A 20,137-nucleotide genomic window follows, 5' to 3' on the forward strand; every position below is an offset into this window, starting at 1 on the left:
TTTCCTGATCAGGGATCGAACCCGTGTCCCCTGCATTGGAAGTGTGGAGTCTTACCCACTGGACCGCCGGGGAAGTTCCTGTGTATTTTTTACCACAATTTTTTTTTTTAAAGCTGGGGAAAAATTGTTGCCTCTAAAGAGAGGATGAGCATACTGGCCAGTGGCGAAGGAGATGAGGTTGAGATCTGTTTATAATCTTCTCTCCTAGGGTCAGGGAGAGAACACACGTAGATGACTCAGTCAGTAAAGAATCAGAAGCCCCAAACTTAAGTGTGAATCATGGAAATAGTAGCCACAGAGCAAGTGTCGGAAGGGCGGGGGGAACGGTTTTTATATACCCCACAGAGGAAGTGTCGCGTTTTATCCCTGCTGACCAAGACAAATCAGAGCTAAGCCTGATGTACAGGACTCAGGCTGTTTAACATGGAACAGTTTACTACTGTGGAAGGAGATGCTCTGGGAGTGATAAGAATAGAAGAAGGGCATTTACTGTGTGTTTCAGTGTATCTGTTTAATCCACCTAATCACCGCCATTTTACAGATGAGCAGAACAGTTAGTGGTTAGTTTTTCGTCTTGAGTCCACCTATTTGTTGCTGAATACTTTTACACATTTCATTTGATGCTCTAGTCTTTGAGTAGATTCTACTCACTATTAGTTGTGATGTGTGTGCCCAGGATCCTGAATTAGAATCTGGTGACAACTGCCATTCCCTGGCTGCAGGTTCCTAGGGAAAACAGGTAGAGTGGCTAATCCAGACAAACTCAACTGGATTTAGCACTAATCCCTGGTGGAGTTCTGCATCATGAAGAGCTTGGCTAGCTAGGATAGCTTCCAAAGTTGATCCTTTCATCTGGTTATTTGGCTTTCTAGGGTATGGGGGTGGGAGGACATGCAGTTTTCCAAAGCAGTAAGCCCAACCTTCTTATTGAGCCAGCCGTATAACCGGAGGAAAAAGAAAGAAGTGAGGGCGTTGCAAACAGTCTAAAAAGTAACAAACATTTTTTAAAAGCACGATTTTCCTAAGTCATTCCTATTATTTGTCTTCTGTTCCAGTTAGAGATTTGTACAGTGGCTTGAGTGTATTCTGGGCATCCATTTGGTTCCTTTTGAGATAATGTGTATAGTTAAGTCCTCTTTTACAGGTGAGGAAATTGACACTTAAGAGATGTTAATGAACTTGATCAGAGTCACACGTCTACTGAGTAACAGCAGGAAGTTTTCACTACCTTTAATCAGATCTCTCTCAGGACAGTTGAGACTTTGGACATTTACCTACTTAACAAGATTTGCCTAAGAAAAAAGGTCAGGTTCAACTTTATGGAGCTCAGCATTTTAAACGGTCTTTTCTGTGGTTTGTGTGCATGATCTTCCTTATAGATAGTTTTTAACTTGATGTTCTACAGGACCCAGACTGTTCATTGTAGAGCAACTTATTACAGTGGAAGGAGATGCTCTGGGAAAGATGTGGCTAGGAGAAGGGAGTTTACTGTGAGCTTCAGTGTATCTGTCAGGCTTTCAACCAAGGTTCCAACTGCCTGGCATTATATTCATTCCATCCAACTCCTTCATTGCCTGGATTCATGTGATCTTGAGAGTTACTTCATTGTATCTTTTCTCATCTGTAAATGGAGATAGAATAGGTAGGAGCATTAAATGTAAAGCACTGAAAACACCGCATGGTGTACAGTACTCAAAACATGTTAGCTTTTATAATTGTAGCCACTTGTGAATGACTGGACATTTCTCCCTACTTTCTGGTGATAAGGGTTGCAGATTTTAAATACCATATACCATCAATTTGAGGATGCACGCATTTATTACCATTGATGGCCTCTTAAATTCCTTGATTTGTGATAACCTGTTAGATTCGAAGAGAAAAATCTGTGCAAAAAACTATTCATCTCAAAGCTGGATATAAAATCAGTGAATTATCTATTGTTTTAAATTATCCAGGCCTGTTTTCAAATTTCCCAGGAGACCTGTGGTTACCCTGAGGGCCAGGAGAAGCAAACAGGTAGGATCTGCCTTGCCCCCCTCTGTCTTCAACCTGAACAGCTTCACCTTTATGTTTATGGGAAAAACACTGCATTTAAAAACATTTCAAAAATCTCTCATCTGGATAGTTCAGTTCTTCTTTAGCTCCCTGCTTTATTTATATCCAGGTATTATTGAGAGCACTTACTAACAATTGTTAGTAAGTTAGTGAGTCATGTTCATGAGGCTAGGGTCATGGGTTCAGGCCTTATGTAGGTCACTGAGAATTACTGTGCCTGTTACCAGCCTCTGTATCTGGAGTTTGGTTCAGTGCATACTATGTAAGAGCTGTTGATGGTGACTGAGTCAGTGACCATTTATCTTACTGTAAAGGACTGTGTTTTGTTATTTACTCAAGATACAGGCCAGCAGAAAACTCTGAAAAATAAGAAAGGTTCATTACCTTGCCTACACTAAGGGAGGTGTGTAGGAGATCTGAGACCTTTCCTATCAGCCCTGAGAGATGGTACTGTTCATTCACTCTTGCATCCTTGAAACATGTAAGTTCCAGGATATATTCCAAAACCAAATATAAATTATTTCCAGATTATTTATTGTGGGATAGGTACTTTGCCTTTCAGAGTCCCCTGTACCACTGACTTGCCAAGTACAATTTTAATACATCATGGCAGGTCATGTTTGGAACATCTAAACATATCACGAGCAGACAGTCCTCCTTGTTTCCCTCCATCCTCGTCTGTTGCGTTGCTCCCCACCCCACCTAACTTTTTGGTGCTCCTTTTCCCCCCCTAACTCTTTTCACCCCTCTTTGGAACCACCTTTATGCCTCCACACATAGTGATTAAGAACATGAAGGTAAGATTAATAGAAATAGACTCTGTGGAGCTCCAGGGAATTACAGGACAAAGGTAGTTCAGGCTTCCTCACAGATCTTAATGCATTTAGTTTGGTTCCCCACAGAAATGAAAGATGTAAAAAACTCAAACCTGAAGCTTTTAGTTTCTATTTAGCTTTCCTCTCTCCCCAAAGCATTTCTGTTTTCTTACAGACAAGGCAACAAAATGTAGGAAAATTAAAACTGGAATGACAAAGCTTTTAGAGAAAATACTTGGAACTTCCCTGGTGGCGCAGTGGTTGAGAGTCCGTCTGCCAATGCAGGGGACATGGGTTTGAGCCCTGGTCCGGGAAGATCCCACATGCCGCGGAGCAACTAAGCCTGTGCACCAGAACTCCTGAGCCTGCGTTCTGGAGCCCGTGCTCCGCAGCAAGAGAAGCCACTGCAATGAGAAGCCTGTGCACTGCAATGAAGAATAGCCCCTGCTCACCGCAACTAGAGAAAAGCCCATGCGCAGCAAGAAAGACCCAGTGCAGCCAAAAATAAAATAAATTTTAAAAAACAATAACACCATTCACTTAAAAAAAAGAAAAAGAATCCGCCTTCCAATTCAGGGGACACGAGTTCGATCTCTGGGCGAGGAACTAAGATCCCACATGCCTCAGGGCAACTAAGCCTGCATGCCCACCAACTACTGAGCCCACGTGCCTCAATGAAAGATCCCGCATGCCGCAACTAAGACCCGATGCAGCTAAAAAAACTAAATTAAATTTTTTAAAAAAGAAAATACCTTCTTGTGTTGTGTATTAGTCTTCCCACTGTCCTCCTGCAAGTGACTAGGGCCTGTGTGGAGGAAGATGGTGTGTCCTTTTTTTGTGTGCTTAAGTTTTCTTTAAAACGTCTTCGGGTGACTTAGTAGGATGATTAATATCCTACTTATGTGTTTGTTTTTTAAATAAATAATTCACTTTCCTTTTTCTCTTGGCTATGCAACTAAGGTTGTTCCTTAGCCCCCTATATATAGGGCCGCTATGTTCTCTGGGACCTAGATGTGTGTCCTTCATACTTTTAATATAATGGCCCTTCTTAACAACCCCAGGCCTCCCTTTTGCTCTTTGTATCCTGGAGATTCCCCAGCTAGCATGCAGTATGAGTCTGGTCTCACAGGGTCACACACTAGCAGTGTTTCTCAACTGTTCCATGCAACATATTGGGAAACATGACTCCTTGGTCTTTTATTTACCCTTTATATCTTCCAGAATAAAACTAACAAGTAGACATTTAACTTGTTCTCTACCCTCCAAGGTAACAACTACTTCAGAGCCCTCTCACGACACACTGTCTCAATAAAAGTTTATACTGCCTAGATGGTCACATTTCTCAAGAGAGATAGACCATGGGCTCTGGAGTTAGAATCCCTCATGTAGATTATTTTAACATCTAAATTCTTAGAGTAATCCCCACCTTAAATGGTTATAATGATACAGGATTGAATGAGGTGTTGTGAACTTAGAAAATGTAAGTTCCTTTCCACTTAATAACTTGATGATGTAGGCAGGTCCAAGAAAGTGCTTTTAGAAGTTTTTTTTTGTTAGTGTAGACTTTGCATTAAAATGGTTGGGAGCATCATTACTTCATTAGCAAAATTGAAGACCAATTAGGTCCATATGAAAAGTCAGATTAAGTACTCAAGCACCCATTTTATGTCAGTCAAGAAATGTCTTTGTGTTCACGGAGGGTAGGTAGAGTGTAGTGTCTCACAGTGAGTTCTGGTTCTAGCTTTGTCTTTGAGAATTCTTACACTTTCCAGAGTAGACTTGGTGACTTTCAGCAGTTCTCTGTAGCCAGGGCCAGGCAGAAAGTACAGTTGGCAGGAGTTGTAGATGGAAGTTTGTAGGAATTTGGGCAGCTTTTATAGAATCAGTCTTGCAAGATTGTTCAATAATGTTTAAAAATGAAACAGACTGGTTTTGTGGTTCCTCTGTTTGCTTTTACCTTCAATTAGCTTCCCCATCTTCCGATTTTTTGTTGGTTTCAGTGGTTCACCACTGTCCTGGGGCCACCAATATGCATTTACAAGGCAGGAACTTGGGGTTGCCTTTGAAGAGCTTTATGCCTGGCACCAGCCTATTCAGGAAGGTTGGTTTGGGGAAATATCATGGCCTCTTCACATTAACAATATGATCCTTAATTGCTAAAAGGATTATACAACCTTTAGCTTTACTGTAGTTTCCCACCCAAAAGCAGATGCTAAAAAATGATTGTTTTGGTGACCTAGCTGTGCTACAGTTCAACTTCATAAATCCTAGTCAGTGTTTTGCTGTTTGTTGTGACATTTTGTGGTAAGCCTCTTCTTAAGCCTTTTAGTACTTTAGTTCTCCATTTTTAAGTTGTTGGTGTTCTTAAATTAACTTTGAGATGTGAAATGTAATTTATCGTTAAGGTATTGTATACTTTAAAAATGGGAGAGGGAGAGTTTGTTTTTTATCTTCAGTCTTGGTGACAAAGGGGCTTTTCCTTGGAAAGAAGCTACATATCTGGAATTATGAGGAGTATAGGCATGGCCCACTTATTTTTCTTTCCTTGGTTTTTTAGAGTGAAGACAGTAGTCCAGAGAGGGAGGTGGAAAGCTACAGGTATGGGCTAACTGCTGGATGGGTGTGCTCTGTGGTTTTCTTTTTAACCTTCTTGCATGAGGCCTGTTTTGCAGAAGTGAAAAAATTGCCTTCAGAAAGGTGATGGCTTTTTTCCTACATTATGGGATAAATTTCCTGTTCCTAGGAAGCTAGATTTTTTTTTTCTCTCTTTTTGAACTCTTTCTCCTTAGCTGTTTCCCAAGGCAGGCTTATCTCCCATTTGAACTAGCTGCTGCCTAGTTCTAACAGCTGGGGCTGGGCAGAGGGTGGAGAAGGAGAGGGGAGAGGGGAGGGAGGGTAGGTATGTATATGTATGTACATCTACACACAGCAGCTGCCCAGCTAGCTTTCTTTCCCCTTTGCACTTCATAGCTGGAAGATCCCAAGTAAACAAGAACAAGGATGAGGACAGAACGTAGTGGATTTCACACAGATAATATTACCCTCCTGGAACCAGAAGTTGTTCAACATACTGATTTTTATTTATTTATTTATTTTGCGGTACGGGGGCCTCTCACTGCTGGGGCCTCTCCCGTTGCGGAGCACAGGCTCCGGACGCGCAGGCTCAGTGGCCATGGCTCACGGGCCCAGCCGCTCTGTGGCTCGTGGGATCCTTCCGGACCGGGGCACGAACCCGTGTCCTCTGCATCGGCAGGCGGACTCTCAACCACTGCGCCACCAGGGAAGCCCAACATACTGATTTTTAAATCAGCACTGGGGCCTAAATAAAGCTTAAGCTTACACTATATTGTTATCAACTAACAATTACACTTAAGTTCCAGAACTATTTTGGGACCTGAAAATATGACCTGATTTGAATGGTGGTCACAATTTGACAGGACAGTTTATTTGGTCAGGGTTAGTTAGTCCCAGAAACTCCAAGGAAGGCTCTGAGCTTAACACTTTTGCTGAGAGCACTAAGCATGGAAGAATGTCTTTCTGCTAGTCCTTTGACACTGACTGGGGAGAAGATAGTAGTGATTAAGGATAGGGAGAGGAAATGGAAAAAGATTTCAAAAAAGGTAAATTTTCTTCCCTTCAACCTTGTTCTATCTTCTCATACACCATATATGATAATTTTACAGGCAAACCAACTTGCACACAACAATTACTAAACTTAGTGCTTTTTGTCTTACAGTGGTTTTAGATTTGGAATGGAAGTTTTTTTGTGTTTTTTTTTAAAGTGGAAACTTTATCCAGAGAAGATATGCTTTACAATTCTTGGAGGTATCTTAACAACCTAGAATGAAACTCCTGTCACAGAATTTGGATGCATTTGCTCACAATCTGGAAATAACATAAGCCCTAGGGAAGGAGGAAGGGGGCTTTCTGCCCACATCCTATCAGCAGTCCTTAATTACTAGAAGTGGTTGAGCCTAGCCAGCAGGGCACACAAGACCAAAAAGCAAAAAATGCAGGCGGGAGGCCCAGGAACAAAATCCAACCCGCAGAGATCCTTGGTGGGCACCAGTGGTTTTCAAATTTTGATTTATTGCCAGGTTTTAAACATGGGGATTTCAAATACAAATGGAACTTTTTTTAAAATAATAATTCTATTCCTTCTTTTCTTTAAAACCCTCTCCCCCCTTTCAGGAATTTTTTCATTGTCTAGATTCTCATGGAAACTCAACAAAGATTTTTTATTTTGTTTTAAATTATATTTAACTGTCACATTTTTGCAAAAAGTCTCCCACAAAGTGAGATGTCACAGAGATAATTAGCAATTTAGGTCAGTATATTTTTGCATATGCAAGGTACTAGCTTGGGAGTTTTAGGAGACCCACTAATTACATTAGAAGTACTAAATTTTGGAAATGAAATTCAAGTCCATAAAGGTTTTAGGCTAAATTTTAAGTTATTCTGGTTGGTTATTTTCAAGTGGTATCAATTGGTTGCTTCTTTTCTACATCCCTTATGTACCATTTAACTGCCAGAAGCTCAGGGGGTGGAGGGGGGAAGCCAGTCTACTTAACTGTCTTAGGTTATGACTTTTCCCTAGGTTTTTGTACTTTTCCTTAAATAGACTAATGGTGGGGATTTTTAATGACATAGGCTCTCTTTTATAATTTAGTAGTAGGCTCTAATTTCCTCTATGCTCATATAACCAGACTTCACATTTTTGCCCTTTAAAACACATATAGATTATTGAGATGGAAGTATAAAATCCCTTCACCTGTCACTGAATTCCCTGGTTACATCAGTCAAGATAGACAGCCTGTTGTTCGCACGTACCACCTGGGCTTTTTTGCTCACCTATGCTTTACTTTGCTCTTTCACTCTTAACAAAACAAATGCTGTGATTTCTAGCATTTCTCTCCTAATCCAGTTTTTAAACTGTTTATTCCCTTCTGATATTCTTTTTTTTTTGGCATTTTTGAATTTTATTTATTTTTTATACAGCAGGTTCTTATTAGTTATCTATTTTATACATATTAGCGTATATATGTATACACTGTGTATATGTATGTATATATGTATACTCAATCTCCCAATTCATCCCACCCCTTCTGATATTCTAAATGCAGGGTGTGCTATTCTTTTGAGGGTTTCCCTTATCCTCTGATCATTTTTAATGATTTGGGTTATTAATGTTACAGCAGGCTGACTGCTCCTACCCTCACACAATTAGACTTTAAATTGTTTCCCTTAGAACAAAGTAGAGAGTATTCAAGGCAAAGAAAACTGAGACAGCCAACCAGGGACAGAAGAGAAAACCATGACTATAAATTCACAGACATGTGGTAAAAAGAGACTGAGGGAAAGTTAAGGTCTTCTTTTGCAGTGGACCCTGGGTTATAAGCCTGGAATGGTTTCTGAGCAAGAAATTTTAAAAAACAACTACTTATGGACAGTTTTCTGTGAATAACTTTTTAATTTCCGCCTAACAGCTGCATTTTTGTATTTCCATAATTGTTTTTTTATCATCACTTAACTTTGTAACCCTTTTCTAAAATTGAGTGACTTGTGATTAATTTCTGTTCTTTCTTTTCACACAAGCATGTTGAATTTAATTATACTGAAATAATTCTTGTGACCTGCCTAAAGAGAATCACCCTCCCTCATGTAATAACATTTCCATCTTGTAGGTTTTAAAAACAGTGCAGCCTTATAAATCATAAAATGAATTTTAAAACATTACAACCTTTGGCTTGGTAAAGATTACTGTAAGGAGTGCACATCTTTCCTACACTGAGCAGTGCTCTTTTGTTATAGATGTGATTTTGATTAAAATAGAGATGTAATTAGTAGTCATGTATTTCTAGTGAATAATAAAAGCATAACAACCAGTGGCCTTCCTGAAAACTTGATTCCTTTTTAAAGGAATCCTTGAACTAAAAAATCTAATTTGGTTGTTAACTGGCCTCACAAAGTTGCACCTTAGTCTAGGTAGTTTTCTATAGGAAGAGGCTTCTGATCGACTCCAGTGTACTTAGAAACAAGGACTAGCCTAACCAGTAACTCAACCAGCCCCAGCTTGGGTTAACATCTTTTTGTCTGGCAATCAGGGCTTGGTGAACTGTGTGTACCGTGTGCCAGTTGCAGTCTCCTCTCACTTGCTGCCTGTTTTTGCTTCCTCTTTTAATAGCGTGGAAGAGAGCTCCTGTCACTTCTGTCTCTAAAGTAGTAGATCAAATGGGCAGGGTCTCTGAAAAAAGCAGAAAAGCAGCTATCTGCTATTTTAGTTCTAAATTTTGCGTGGTTATGTCTGGATATTGGACAGAAGATACAGTTTCTACCTTCCTCAGTCAGATGCAGACAGGTGTCAGCCATCGTTACACAGACTAGAACATTTAGGCCTGTGCCATGACATTACTGCCTTTCATTATTTTTTAACGTCATTCTATATGTTTAGGAGTTCAGCTGTTTACCTCTTTACAGGCTGAACATAACTTCTTTTTTTCAAAGTTCCCTGTATTGTGAACTGAGCTTGAGTGAAGTCTTTGAGGTAAGGCAACCCTAATGATAAAAATGGAAAGAAGGCCTGTGAAATTTGGGAGCCTTCAGAGATACAGTTTTAGAGTCACTGCCTAAATATTGAAATGCCACCATTTGTTGTTTGGAGGGATGTGGAGCTAAATTGAGAATGGGAGTACCACATCTGCCTTGACTGCTAAATATATCCATCTCTGCTGCTCACCCATAATAGAATTTTTATGTGCACATTCATTAATCATGGTTTTAGGAACAGTTTAAAAGAGGGCAGCCACTGAAGAGACTTAGTCTACATTCCTGTTTCCTTCCTTTAAGTGTTTGAGTATTTGTCCCTGGTAGGCCCCAGTTCTTTTTCATTATTATCACTGTGGTGGCTTTTGTTTAGTTTTCTTTTGTTTTTTGTTTCTCTAGAAAGGTCAAACTACTGAAAAAAGTGTTCCTTAGTACTTTATCAAGAGGCAGAATATACTATTCCATTTTTATTTTTCACTTTTTAAATTTTCTGGCAAATTAAGATTCAGAATTAGTAAAGAAGTTTTGCCCTGTGCTACCTAAATGAATGTCAGTGAAACAGCAATTTTTAAAGTTTTCACTGTGATGAGGAACCACTAGGTAGCATACTTTGCTCTCAAGACCATCAAGAAAGCAAGGCTGGTCCAGTGCAGGTAGTAGTATAAGAGCAGTATGTTTCTGGTGGCCAGTTCTTCAGCCAGCTTGCCTCTGGCCTGCTTCTGATGGATGGTCTGAACCATTAAATGAGTCTTCTGAGGTTAGTTTGGAACCCAAATAGTGCGTTCGTTGCTGTCTTTGGCACGTGGAAAATAAGTTCAAACCAAGGCTAACAACCCAGTTCTTTCTAAAATAACATTTTCAGACCACCTGAAGTGAACTTTTTTTTTTTTCCCTTTTCTTTTGCTTCAGGTAGTTTCAGGCTTTGGGGGTCCTCAAAAACTGATTCTCAGGGAGGAGTTTGGAAGATGTGAAACAAGCTTGTGTTTCTTCTGCTCTGTTAGCCACTGCTATCTTCATGGATCTGACACTATTTATCTGACAGTGCACTTAGTACTGCTTCGCCAGGGAAAATCACACAAAACAAGCCTGGCGCATCAGCACTTTCATTGTGTGCTGGGCTGAGCCTCCCTTCACATGGTCACATCCCCCTTTTAATCCAATACTCCCTTCCCCTTCCCCAGTCCTGCCTGTTTCTGTGGCACTTATTGCTGGTTTCCCTGAGCTCCTGTTTCCACTTTGTGTTTTTTGTGGGGCCCAGGAAGCTAAAGCTGTGTGTATTTGTGGATCAGACAAGTGCAGCAAGTTAATAACATTGGCTTCTGAAGGGGAGAGTGAGGTGATGGCTGCGTTTAAGTTGGATTTCCTTCCAGAAATGATGGTGGATCATTGCTCTTTGAATTCCAGTCCCGTGTAAGTATTTTTGTTGTCTCATTTTTATCATAAGTAGAGGAACTGGGCTGTTTTCTTTGTTATTTGATAAAACTGGTCCCTTTCCTTAAAAGAGGGAAGAAAAAATTGGGTGAGGAAGCCAAAGTCCACACTACTGTTATTTTCTATTGTAGTCTGATTCTCTCTCATTACTGCTGATTTCCTCTAGCTATAAAAGTTTTGTACATAAGGATGCATTTGATATATGACCAGCAACATCAGCTCAAGTGTGCTGGCTCCAGTCCTTTTAAGCTGTAGTTTTCCCACCTGATAGATTCCAAGGTATTTTTTTAAACCATAGTTTTATTACTTTGGGTTGGGTATACAACTTCAGATAATCTTTTGGAAAGCTATTTATTTGTATGTTTGTTTATTTTTAATGATCAAATTCTTAGACTCCTATCACAGAGGACTGGTAGCTAGGGTGTATTTAGTAGTATATACAGAACGCTGTATTGACATGTAAATTAGTCCTGAACCTTGATTTCCGCACCCCTCAATCTAATTGAAAATGCAACACAATACATGATTCTGGGGACATCAGATGTGCCCCCCCAGAGGGGGGCAGACTGGATTAATCTTGATTGGGAATTTGCCTTAATAAATTTTGAATGTGGAAATGAGAAACCTAATCAGTTTGCAGTACTACTGTTCAAGAAGTGACACTGCCATTGTATGCAGCTAAAACGCCAACCTGGCTCTGAGTTATACCTATAGGGGGCCTGAATTCTGGGCTTTGTAGAAAAGAACACACTTCTAACTCTTGATTTCAGTTTCTTTAACCAGGCTTCATAGTACCTTGGAACCTAAGTAAAAGAGCCTTAGGTTATTCAAAGCCAAGAATATTAAATGGTAGACTACTCCTTAGATAACAGTAGTGCAAGTCTTTGAGATTAGGCCTCCATGTGCAAATCAGTCTGCCCTGGGATTAGGTGTAACAGGTGTTGTAATAGCAGATTCTCAACAGTTCTTTGTGGAATAGTTTTGGGGCGGGGGGGGGGCTCAAAGTTAGGTGGCTTGCTGATTTGGGATGGATCCTATGCCTTCTCTATAGTCTCCAAAATAATGGTAATTTAGTTGTGTCTTTTTATGAGAGTTCTCTTTACTGCTAAAATAAAACTTAAGCAGTAGATTATAGGTGAAATCACAATGAATCCCATCATAAAGACTTAATACATAATAAAAGTATTCCCATGTACCAGATATATGGTCCCTAGAAATAGGACTTTGTGGCTCAAATTATCTTTCACTGTAACACTTTCTCTCTATGCGTTGCAACTGCCTAGTGTTCAGTCCTTAGATACAGCATTTTTCCTCAGCCTGTTTCTCATCTTTTACAAGGTCGACCTAATTCAGTATCCCATGAAATCTGGATCATGGACCACTGTGTGAAAGTCACCTGGAGTATAAAAATGCAGGTTCTGGATCCATGCGCAGATATTCTCATGCTAGAATGGGCCCAAGAATCTATTTTAACAATGTCCCATGTGGTTTTTGTGTACACTTAAGTTAGAGAACTAATGGACTGAATACAATGCTCTTTCTGAGTACAAGTAATCAGGGAGTACACTGTTGTATTATTTTTTCCCAAGAGCTTTTACATTTGTTTTAGTCATCCAGCTTCACAAAAGCTTTGTGAGGTTAATTGGGCATAAACTATTGCCCCTGTTTTACAGATGAGAAACCCAGTTGAGAGAAGCTATACCTGACTTGACTGAGGACAGTTGGTATCAACCTTGGGCCTAAAATGCAAGTTTAATGATAGCTGCTTTACTTTTGCCCCCTAGACCTGGCTGCCTCAGTTGTCACTAAGCAGTTAACCATCAGTGCTTCTCATTATTGCAAGTCCTCTGGCCCACTCCCATGGGCATCACACACCCAAACCCCACAGAGTTGGGAAGAAGAAAGTTCTACAGAATGGTGTATGCTTGCCACCTCTTTCTTGGACTCTCAGCCCTTCTTTTCACTCAGTACTTTAGCAGTAGGCTTGATAATTATTAGTTTTCTCTCTGAAGTGATATTGCCTGGGAATATGATCTAGCAATGTATCTATTCCAAAATTTCTTTACAACAGAGAAAAATTGCTGGAGGAGCTGTGGAAGGGCTGGGAGGACCTGATCCCTAGTTCCCTTTCTTATTTATAATAATAGATATTACAGATACTTATTATTTGTAATAAATACTCTTCAGCTTCCACTGGTTCCTTTTACTTTGTTTGCACACTAGGTCATAGGTTTTCTGTAGGGATTGTATCTCAGACCTTTTCCTCTTAGCTTTCCCATTGCTTAAGGGGGCACTGATGTGCTTCTCTGATTCTCAGATCTTTATCTATCCCCCAGATGTCCCTTGAGTTCTATGACTTTGTTCTAAATACTGCCCTTTGGATACCTCCATCTGGAGGTGTCCCCATGTAAAAACAATTCCCCAAACTCTCTGTACTAGAATCCAAGAGTGATCAGTAATTTCTTTTCCTCATCTCCTTTATCGATTATCTCCAAGTTGTAGTGAGTCCTGCCGCCCAAATTTCTCAACATTGCGGGAATGGTTCCTAATCTTAGGGTCTGGTTTGTGCAAGAGCCTCCTCCTGATCTGCATATTTCCCCACTTTATTCATCCTCTAGATTATTGCCAGATGTCTTTTAAAAGACAAATCTAATCACCCCTTGTTTAAAAATCTTGGAATAAAGTTCAGGCCTATCAGTATAACATGGAAAGCCATTTCCTGGGTCTCTCCAACCTCTTTATTCTCATCAAATTTCTCTTTCTAATTTAAAAAAAATGTTTTATACGCCCCCCCCAACTTTCTCAAGTCCTTTTCCTACCTTTCTAATGTTATCTCACTCTTCTGTCCCTTCTGAGTCCTTACCATTTCCTCATCACCCCTTAGACTTTCATACCTCCATGCTACATAGCACTTTTTCCAGCTGCTTACTCCATTCAGCTTAAATCCCTGTGCACACACACCCCCTGCCCCAAATAAGTTAAACCATATTAGCCACTTTTTTCACAGAACTTTTATAAATCTGTTAAAGCATTTGTAGCATATTGTAGTCGTGTCCTTCCACTTGTTCAATGCCATTGTCTACGGGGCCGGGCTTGCTCAGTCTGCTTTTATAGCCCCTATAGTGTGTAGTATCTGATACACAGCAGGAGCTTGGGAAGTACAGTTGAATGAATGATAAACCCTGTGAGGCTTTTTTCTTAATAATTAGAGATGATTACTGAGGTAAGATCTTCAGACATTATCTCTCTTCCTCAGGCAAGAAGACTGAAAACCTTCACAAGTAGATTGTTACTGTTCTGTTGTTGAATGGTGACTTAAAAATATTGATAGCTTTTTCTAGTACCTAACACCTCAACCTAACAGGAAGATCTCCCTTTATTCAAATTAAAATTCCTTCCTTCCTTCCAGCATAGATGCATCTAGTCTTGTTCCCCTAGAGAACATCTGGTAAGTAACTTAGGCCAGTGTTTCTGGGTCCTTCTCATTCTGATGTTCTTCTGTGCTAGTTTTTCCACAGCACATTGTGAGCCAGAGGACCTTGTAGGGGTGGGTGGTGGCTGGAGATTGGGATGCAACAAGTATTTATGCCTGCTGGGGAGGTGGAGGGGTAGGTAAGTATTTGAAATTTTTCTGTCTGTATAATGAGCAAATGGAGGTCAACAAGTAATGAGAAGGGGAGAGGGAAAAAACTGAGTTATTAAAGGTTTTGGAAATGATTTTTAACCAGAGGTGAAGGTAGTATTTGCCAACCCGTCTGCAAGGAACAGATACCACTCAAGCTAGCATATATGAAAGGGTTTTCTTGTAAGGACACAAGTAGACTGGACTATAATATAATCAGGAACTCTACAGCTGAAAGACCCGGCAACTCCATCTTTTTGACCCAGGGCACACGTTCTGCTCTGTCTGCATGTGCTGCTGCTTCTGTTCTTCATCTACCAGATAATTTTGGTTGCAGCACGGCTTGGCTTTGCCATTGCCCTTCCAGGCTGTCTTGACACACCCCTCGCAAAGCATTTTCATCCCACAAAAGAAACCCTGTACCCATGAGTAATCATTCCCTCCCTTTCTCCCTACCCCTAATCCCCATTCCTAGGCAACCACTAACCTACTTTCTGTGTCTATAGATTTGCCTATTCATTTCACATAAATAGAATCACACAATATGTAGCCTTTTGTGATTGGCGTCTTTCACTTAGCATAATGTTTTCAAGCTTCATCTATATTGTAGCATGACTCCTATTATCTCTTGCCACTGCCCTTTCATCTTGTCAGCTTAACTCGTGCTGTCCCGAGTTGCAGCTTTTCCTCTTCCAACTTCACCACTGACTGCCTGTTTCTGTTAACCCATTCTAGACTCTGTAGAGCAGTCCTGTGCAATAGAACTTTCTGTGATGTTAAAAATATTCTTCTGGGAATTCCCTGCTGGTCCAGTGGTTAGGACTCTGGGCTTTCACTGCCGAGGGCCCGGGTTCAGTCCCTGGTCAGGGAACTAAGATCCCCACAAGCCATGTGGCTAGAAAAAAAAGAAAAAAAAAAAAACTTGTGTCTCTGCTGTCCTATGCAGTAGACACTGGCCATATGTGGCTAGTGCAATCGAGAAACTGGATTTTTAAAATTAAATTTAAATAGTCACCTGTGGCTAGTGGCTATTGTCTTGCTCAGTGCAGCTGAGGATCTTGATTAGCCAGGCCTATCTTTCTGTTTTAAGCATAGGCCACAGTCTTAGGTTTCCAGCAAGCCAGTGAATCAGCTTGTTGGGTTAAGATCCACCTCCTGGTCTGGTCATCTGGGGCCAAGGAATGGGAAAGAAGTGGGATAGAACATTAACTCTGCCCTCTGAGCTGGGCCTGGTGCTGGGAAGTTTTGAAAGGAGAAAGAGAAGAGAGGGTTTAAGAGTTTTGAATGGAAGTGTGCTTTGAAAATAAAGCTCTTTGTTTTCTCTCCCCTGTCTCTTCCAAATTGGTTGTTTCATTTTCCTATGGCATGTTCCATCGAGAGTCAGGTAGACAAGGCAGCCTCTGGTCCTGATCTCTCATTCTTAATGATTCGCCAGTTGCTGGGTCAGAAACATAAAAAGAAGTGGGTTGGTGTCATGCCTCTCCCCTAAAATACTTGCTGCCTTCTCATCTCCCTTCTTCCCTCACTGCTGCAGGCCATGCTTTTCCTCTCTTCCATCCTACTCCCAGGTTAATACTTCACTGAAGTACTGGCAGTACTTCCACAGAAGATAAGAATTTCCACAGACTTGTCCCTTAGGAATGACAGGGACAGTATAGGTACTTCTCCAGGGGCTGCTGAATTCATTGGTTCTTGAGTGAACATAATAAATGTATGTAATTTATGATCACTGACTCTGAGGAGCTCTCCATCAATGGGGAGGTAAGGCACAAATTTGAGAATGTGTCCAGTGATACGTAGACTGAATGCCATACCCGGATGTTGTGGGATCCTTGGCATATCACACTGGGAGTCTTGTCCCCAGGTGACTCTTTTATGCAGTGATTACTTTTAAGGACAACATGCATACTGGAAGTATGTGTGGGAGGTTCAGAATGGAAGAGCATTGTTGCTCATCTCTTCAGACACAATAACAGTTTATGAGAAAGTTTGTGACTGCTTATTACATATACATAGGTACACTTGTGGTTGCTTTTCTCTTTTTTATCCCTCGCTGATATTGGCACTGTGTCTTCATGTGCCCCAAAGAAATACCCCATGTTCTCCTTATTCACTGATATATACCACGTCTAACACAGTGCTTGGCCTGTATAAATAAGAGCTCAGTATTTATTTATTTTTTGCGGTACGCGGGCCTCTCACTGCTGTGGCCTCTCCCGTTGCAGAGCACGGGCTCCAGATGCACAGGCTCAGCGGCCATGGCTCACGGGCCCAGCTGCTCCGCGGCATGTGGGATCTTCCCGGACCGGGGCACGAACCCGTGTCCCCTGCATCGGCAGGCGGACTCTCAACCACTGCGCCACCAGGGAAGCCCAAGAGCTCAGTATTAATTGGAGGAAGAAATAAGTCAGTGCATAACTCCAGTTGCATGATGTCCACTGCACCTTGAGCCTGGCCTGATCATTTGCTGTGCTCTAGAAGTGCGTCTTAAACTGGTGCAGGACCATGTCCTGTCTCTCCCACCACCCAACTTGTTAAATACAATATGATAATTTCATAGAAAAAATAATGAGGTGTAAGCTTGCATTTTGCGTATCTTTTTAATATTCGATTGAACATATTTAAAATTATGCAGTGTGATTGCTGTAAAAGTTTCTAATGGTTAAGTTTGAAGATTGCCCCTGGTCCTTGGGGGATTCTTCTGGCTTTTGAATTGGTTATACACGGCAGGAAAGGGTGATTCATGGAGTAGGTGGACATGAAGAAATGGAGAGGGATTTGGAGAGTAAAGAGAGAAAGGAAAGGCACTTGTCTGGAATGCTGAGTCTCCAATGAACTTTTGGGTAAATCACAGTTCACATATATTGACTGTGTTTATGCTTTTGCACTAAACAGTGATATATTTAGTTTAGAAACAGCACACGAATACAGAAGGAAGGGACAAATTGAGCGCAGTTGCCTCCAGTGTAATACAAACTAATAAACTCCTGCCTCTTTTCAGAAATAACTGTCTGCTTCCTTTATAGTCAAAACATTCTAAGCACCATTTATTTGGGTTCTATATTAACCCTCCCTAGAATAGAAATGTGATTAAACTTAGTGACATTTTAATAAAATACTAAAACTGGTAATTAAAGTTGTTGGGAATGGGTTGTAGGGAGTGACTCCCATTTTTTCACTAGTCATAAGACTTTTTTAAAAAAATTCATGGTAGAATGATTTCTGTTAGAATGTTGGGATTAAGCTTCTAGAAGCAGCCATATTATATTTGTGCAACAACTTACCATACATGGTTTTAAATTAATAAAGGAAAACCAATAAAACAATGTATTCCAAAATACTTAAAAAGGAAAAAAGAGTAGGTTCATCTTGTGACAGTCAAACAATCATAGGAGATAATATCTGCTCTTTAATTTGTGAGCCCTCTTTGTGCACAGCATTCATTTTTATCAAGGTTAGTTGCTTAAATGGGGGAATTGTTGAGAACAAGAAGTTCTTCCCATCCCACATCTGAGTAATTACTTTGAATCATGCACCATACCAGGTGTGGCTATAAGAATGAATAGGAAATAAAACAGTTTCTGCCTTCAAGGAGCTCTCAGTCTCGGGAGAGGTAGACAGAGCCGGATTATGCTAAAATGTGTTAAATACTACAGTGAAGTTGGAAATTTAGTACTATTTGAGTCCTGATGAAATTGACGAGTTAACCTGAAAGAGTATGAGGAACCTTCACAGACGTAGCAGCAAGGATTGATCTGTATGACATTTGTCTTAAAGCTTTTGATGTTTAGTTAGTGCTAGATTCAGCACAGGTGACATGAGAATAGCCCTGTATTCAGTTACAAGAGATTTAGGAATTTAACAGAGGTTGAACTACTGGATTCAGCATTCTCAAGGATCTTCAAATACTATTCAAAGGAAGCAGTGGTGAAAAAACTATTGTTTTTCCTTTAAAGAAAAGTGGCATTTTATTTGGGATTGAATATTAGAACATGGCACATTGGAACATGATGATATGATGTCTGGATTTAGCAAACACTAACAAAAGTTAAACATGCTATTTGGAATTTAAGTTGTTATTGGTTTGGATACATGCTAAGATTAAGATCATGAAAGATGGTAGGAGAAGGACTTTGATTCATTTTGAGTGGAAACATTTACAGTGCAGGAGTTCCCCATGGTACTTGGCAGTGGCAGGGGTAGGAATGAAGGTATTTAAGTAGGAGTGTTACAGGTTTGATATGATGGGATTGGAGGAATTTGTGGACATTATAATGGTTACAGTTGATAAGGGAATTAACTGGTAAAATCTTGGAGAAATAGCAGTAAATTGGATAACTTAGACACACAAAACCCTAGAGTGATGACATCATTGTTTTTGTTTATATAAGTCATTTGTGAAAGTTTAAGAGGCAAAGCTTTGTTTTGACTTGGGGGCTCACTCAAGAGCATCAGGATTATGCATGAGACAGCAACATCCAAAGGCTAACATTCTAGTCAGTTCTTAGCTTAGGCCTTGGAAATCATGTGCTTCTGCTCTAACATCTACTGAAAGAAAACTTTTCACCCATCATCGTGTAGGTTGAGAATCCTGAATCTTATCCATAAGCAGTAGTTCTTTGTGATTTTATGGACATTTTAAAAAGTTTTATTAGTTATGCTTAAAAATGATTAAAATTTGCTTTAGGAACTTTACTTCTTAAGTTCTTCTGAGACTTCTCTAGATAGACAAGGAATGACTGACACTCTATTCCTTAGTTAAAGCCCAGGGTGTCCTAATCAGAATGGTGACTTTAGTTTGGGAATCTAATGGAAGGGGTGGCGTAGTGAGGGAGGGCCAGGGAACTCTGGTAAATTGAATGGAAGTAGTGAAAGGAAGTAGAATTTTTTCCCCCTACTTTATCAGGAAGTAGTTGAGACCTTTAAGGAAAAGAAGATTCTCTAGGAAGCAACATGAATACATAATAGAAGTTTTATCTTATTTTACGCAGCTCAAAGAAGATGAACGGCACCCTGGACCACCCAGACCAACCGGATCTTGATGCTATCAAGATGTTTGTGGGCCAGGTTCCAAGGACCTGGTCAGAGAAGGACTTGAGGGAACTGTTTGAACAGTATGGTGCTGTCTACGAAATCAATGTCCTAAGGGATAGGAGCCAAAACCCTCCTCAGAGCAAAGGTAAAGGACTTTGACTTTTATATGTATTTTCAATCATGTGCATGCGCTCTCTCATTGCCAGAATGCTCTTGTGGTCATATAGGGAGGGGAAAAAACCTGTCATTTTGTTGTAGCTATATCTCCAAGTCCAAACACGTTTAATGGCTTAAAAGTAAAAACTTAAGGTGACATCATGAGGATAATTTGTAAATTGGATCTTGGGCAGTCCTTTTTGAGATCTGTAAATTCAAGAGACAGACTCATGTGAGTGTCTCATTTGATCTTGAGAGTGGAATGACAAAAATAAAGTTGAAGTAAACCAACCACATAGGTTTTCTTTAGTATTTTGGCTAGAGTAAGTGGAAAGAGAAAGACTGTCCAGGTACCCGTGGGTTTCTGTTAGTGTTATAGAGGCCTTCTGGGATGGCTTAGCAACTAGGAGCAACTTGTTTGTAGGTGACCTGTTATAGCCTACAAAATGAACAGGAGGGCTTCCCTGGTGGCGCAGTGGTT

The 20,137-nt window shown here is 40.4% G+C and overlaps 1 protein-coding gene across 24 annotated transcripts in view; it reads left to right on the forward strand.

Moving 5' to 3' along the window:
• Nucleotides 1-20,137, forward strand: part of CELF1 (CUGBP Elav-like family member 1) — a 72,089-nt gene that overhangs the window by 31,375 nt on the left and 20,577 nt on the right. For 16 of the 24 annotated variants that reach the window (XM_067749040.1, XM_067749041.1, XM_067749026.1 and 13 more), the window contains exons 2-5: nt 5,428-5,468; nt 9,348-9,414; nt 10,672-10,823; nt 19,458-19,645. In XM_067749040.1, the coding sequence (XP_067605141.1) occupies nt 10,753-10,823; nt 19,458-19,645 (259 nt within the window). In that variant the 5' untranslated portion in view covers nt 5,428-5,468; nt 9,348-9,414; nt 10,672-10,752. The remainder of the gene's footprint in view (nt 1-5,427; nt 5,469-9,347; nt 9,415-10,671; nt 10,824-19,457; nt 19,646-20,137) is intronic. The other 8 variants (XM_067749036.1, XM_067749037.1, XM_067749039.1 and 5 more) reach the window with 4 other exon arrangements.

This window comes from Pseudorca crassidens, chromosome 9 (assembly GCF_039906515.1).
Source record: "Pseudorca crassidens isolate mPseCra1 chromosome 9, mPseCra1.hap1, whole genome shotgun sequence".
Classification (NCBI taxonomy): Eukaryota; Metazoa; Chordata; class Mammalia; order Artiodactyla; family Delphinidae; genus Pseudorca; species Pseudorca crassidens.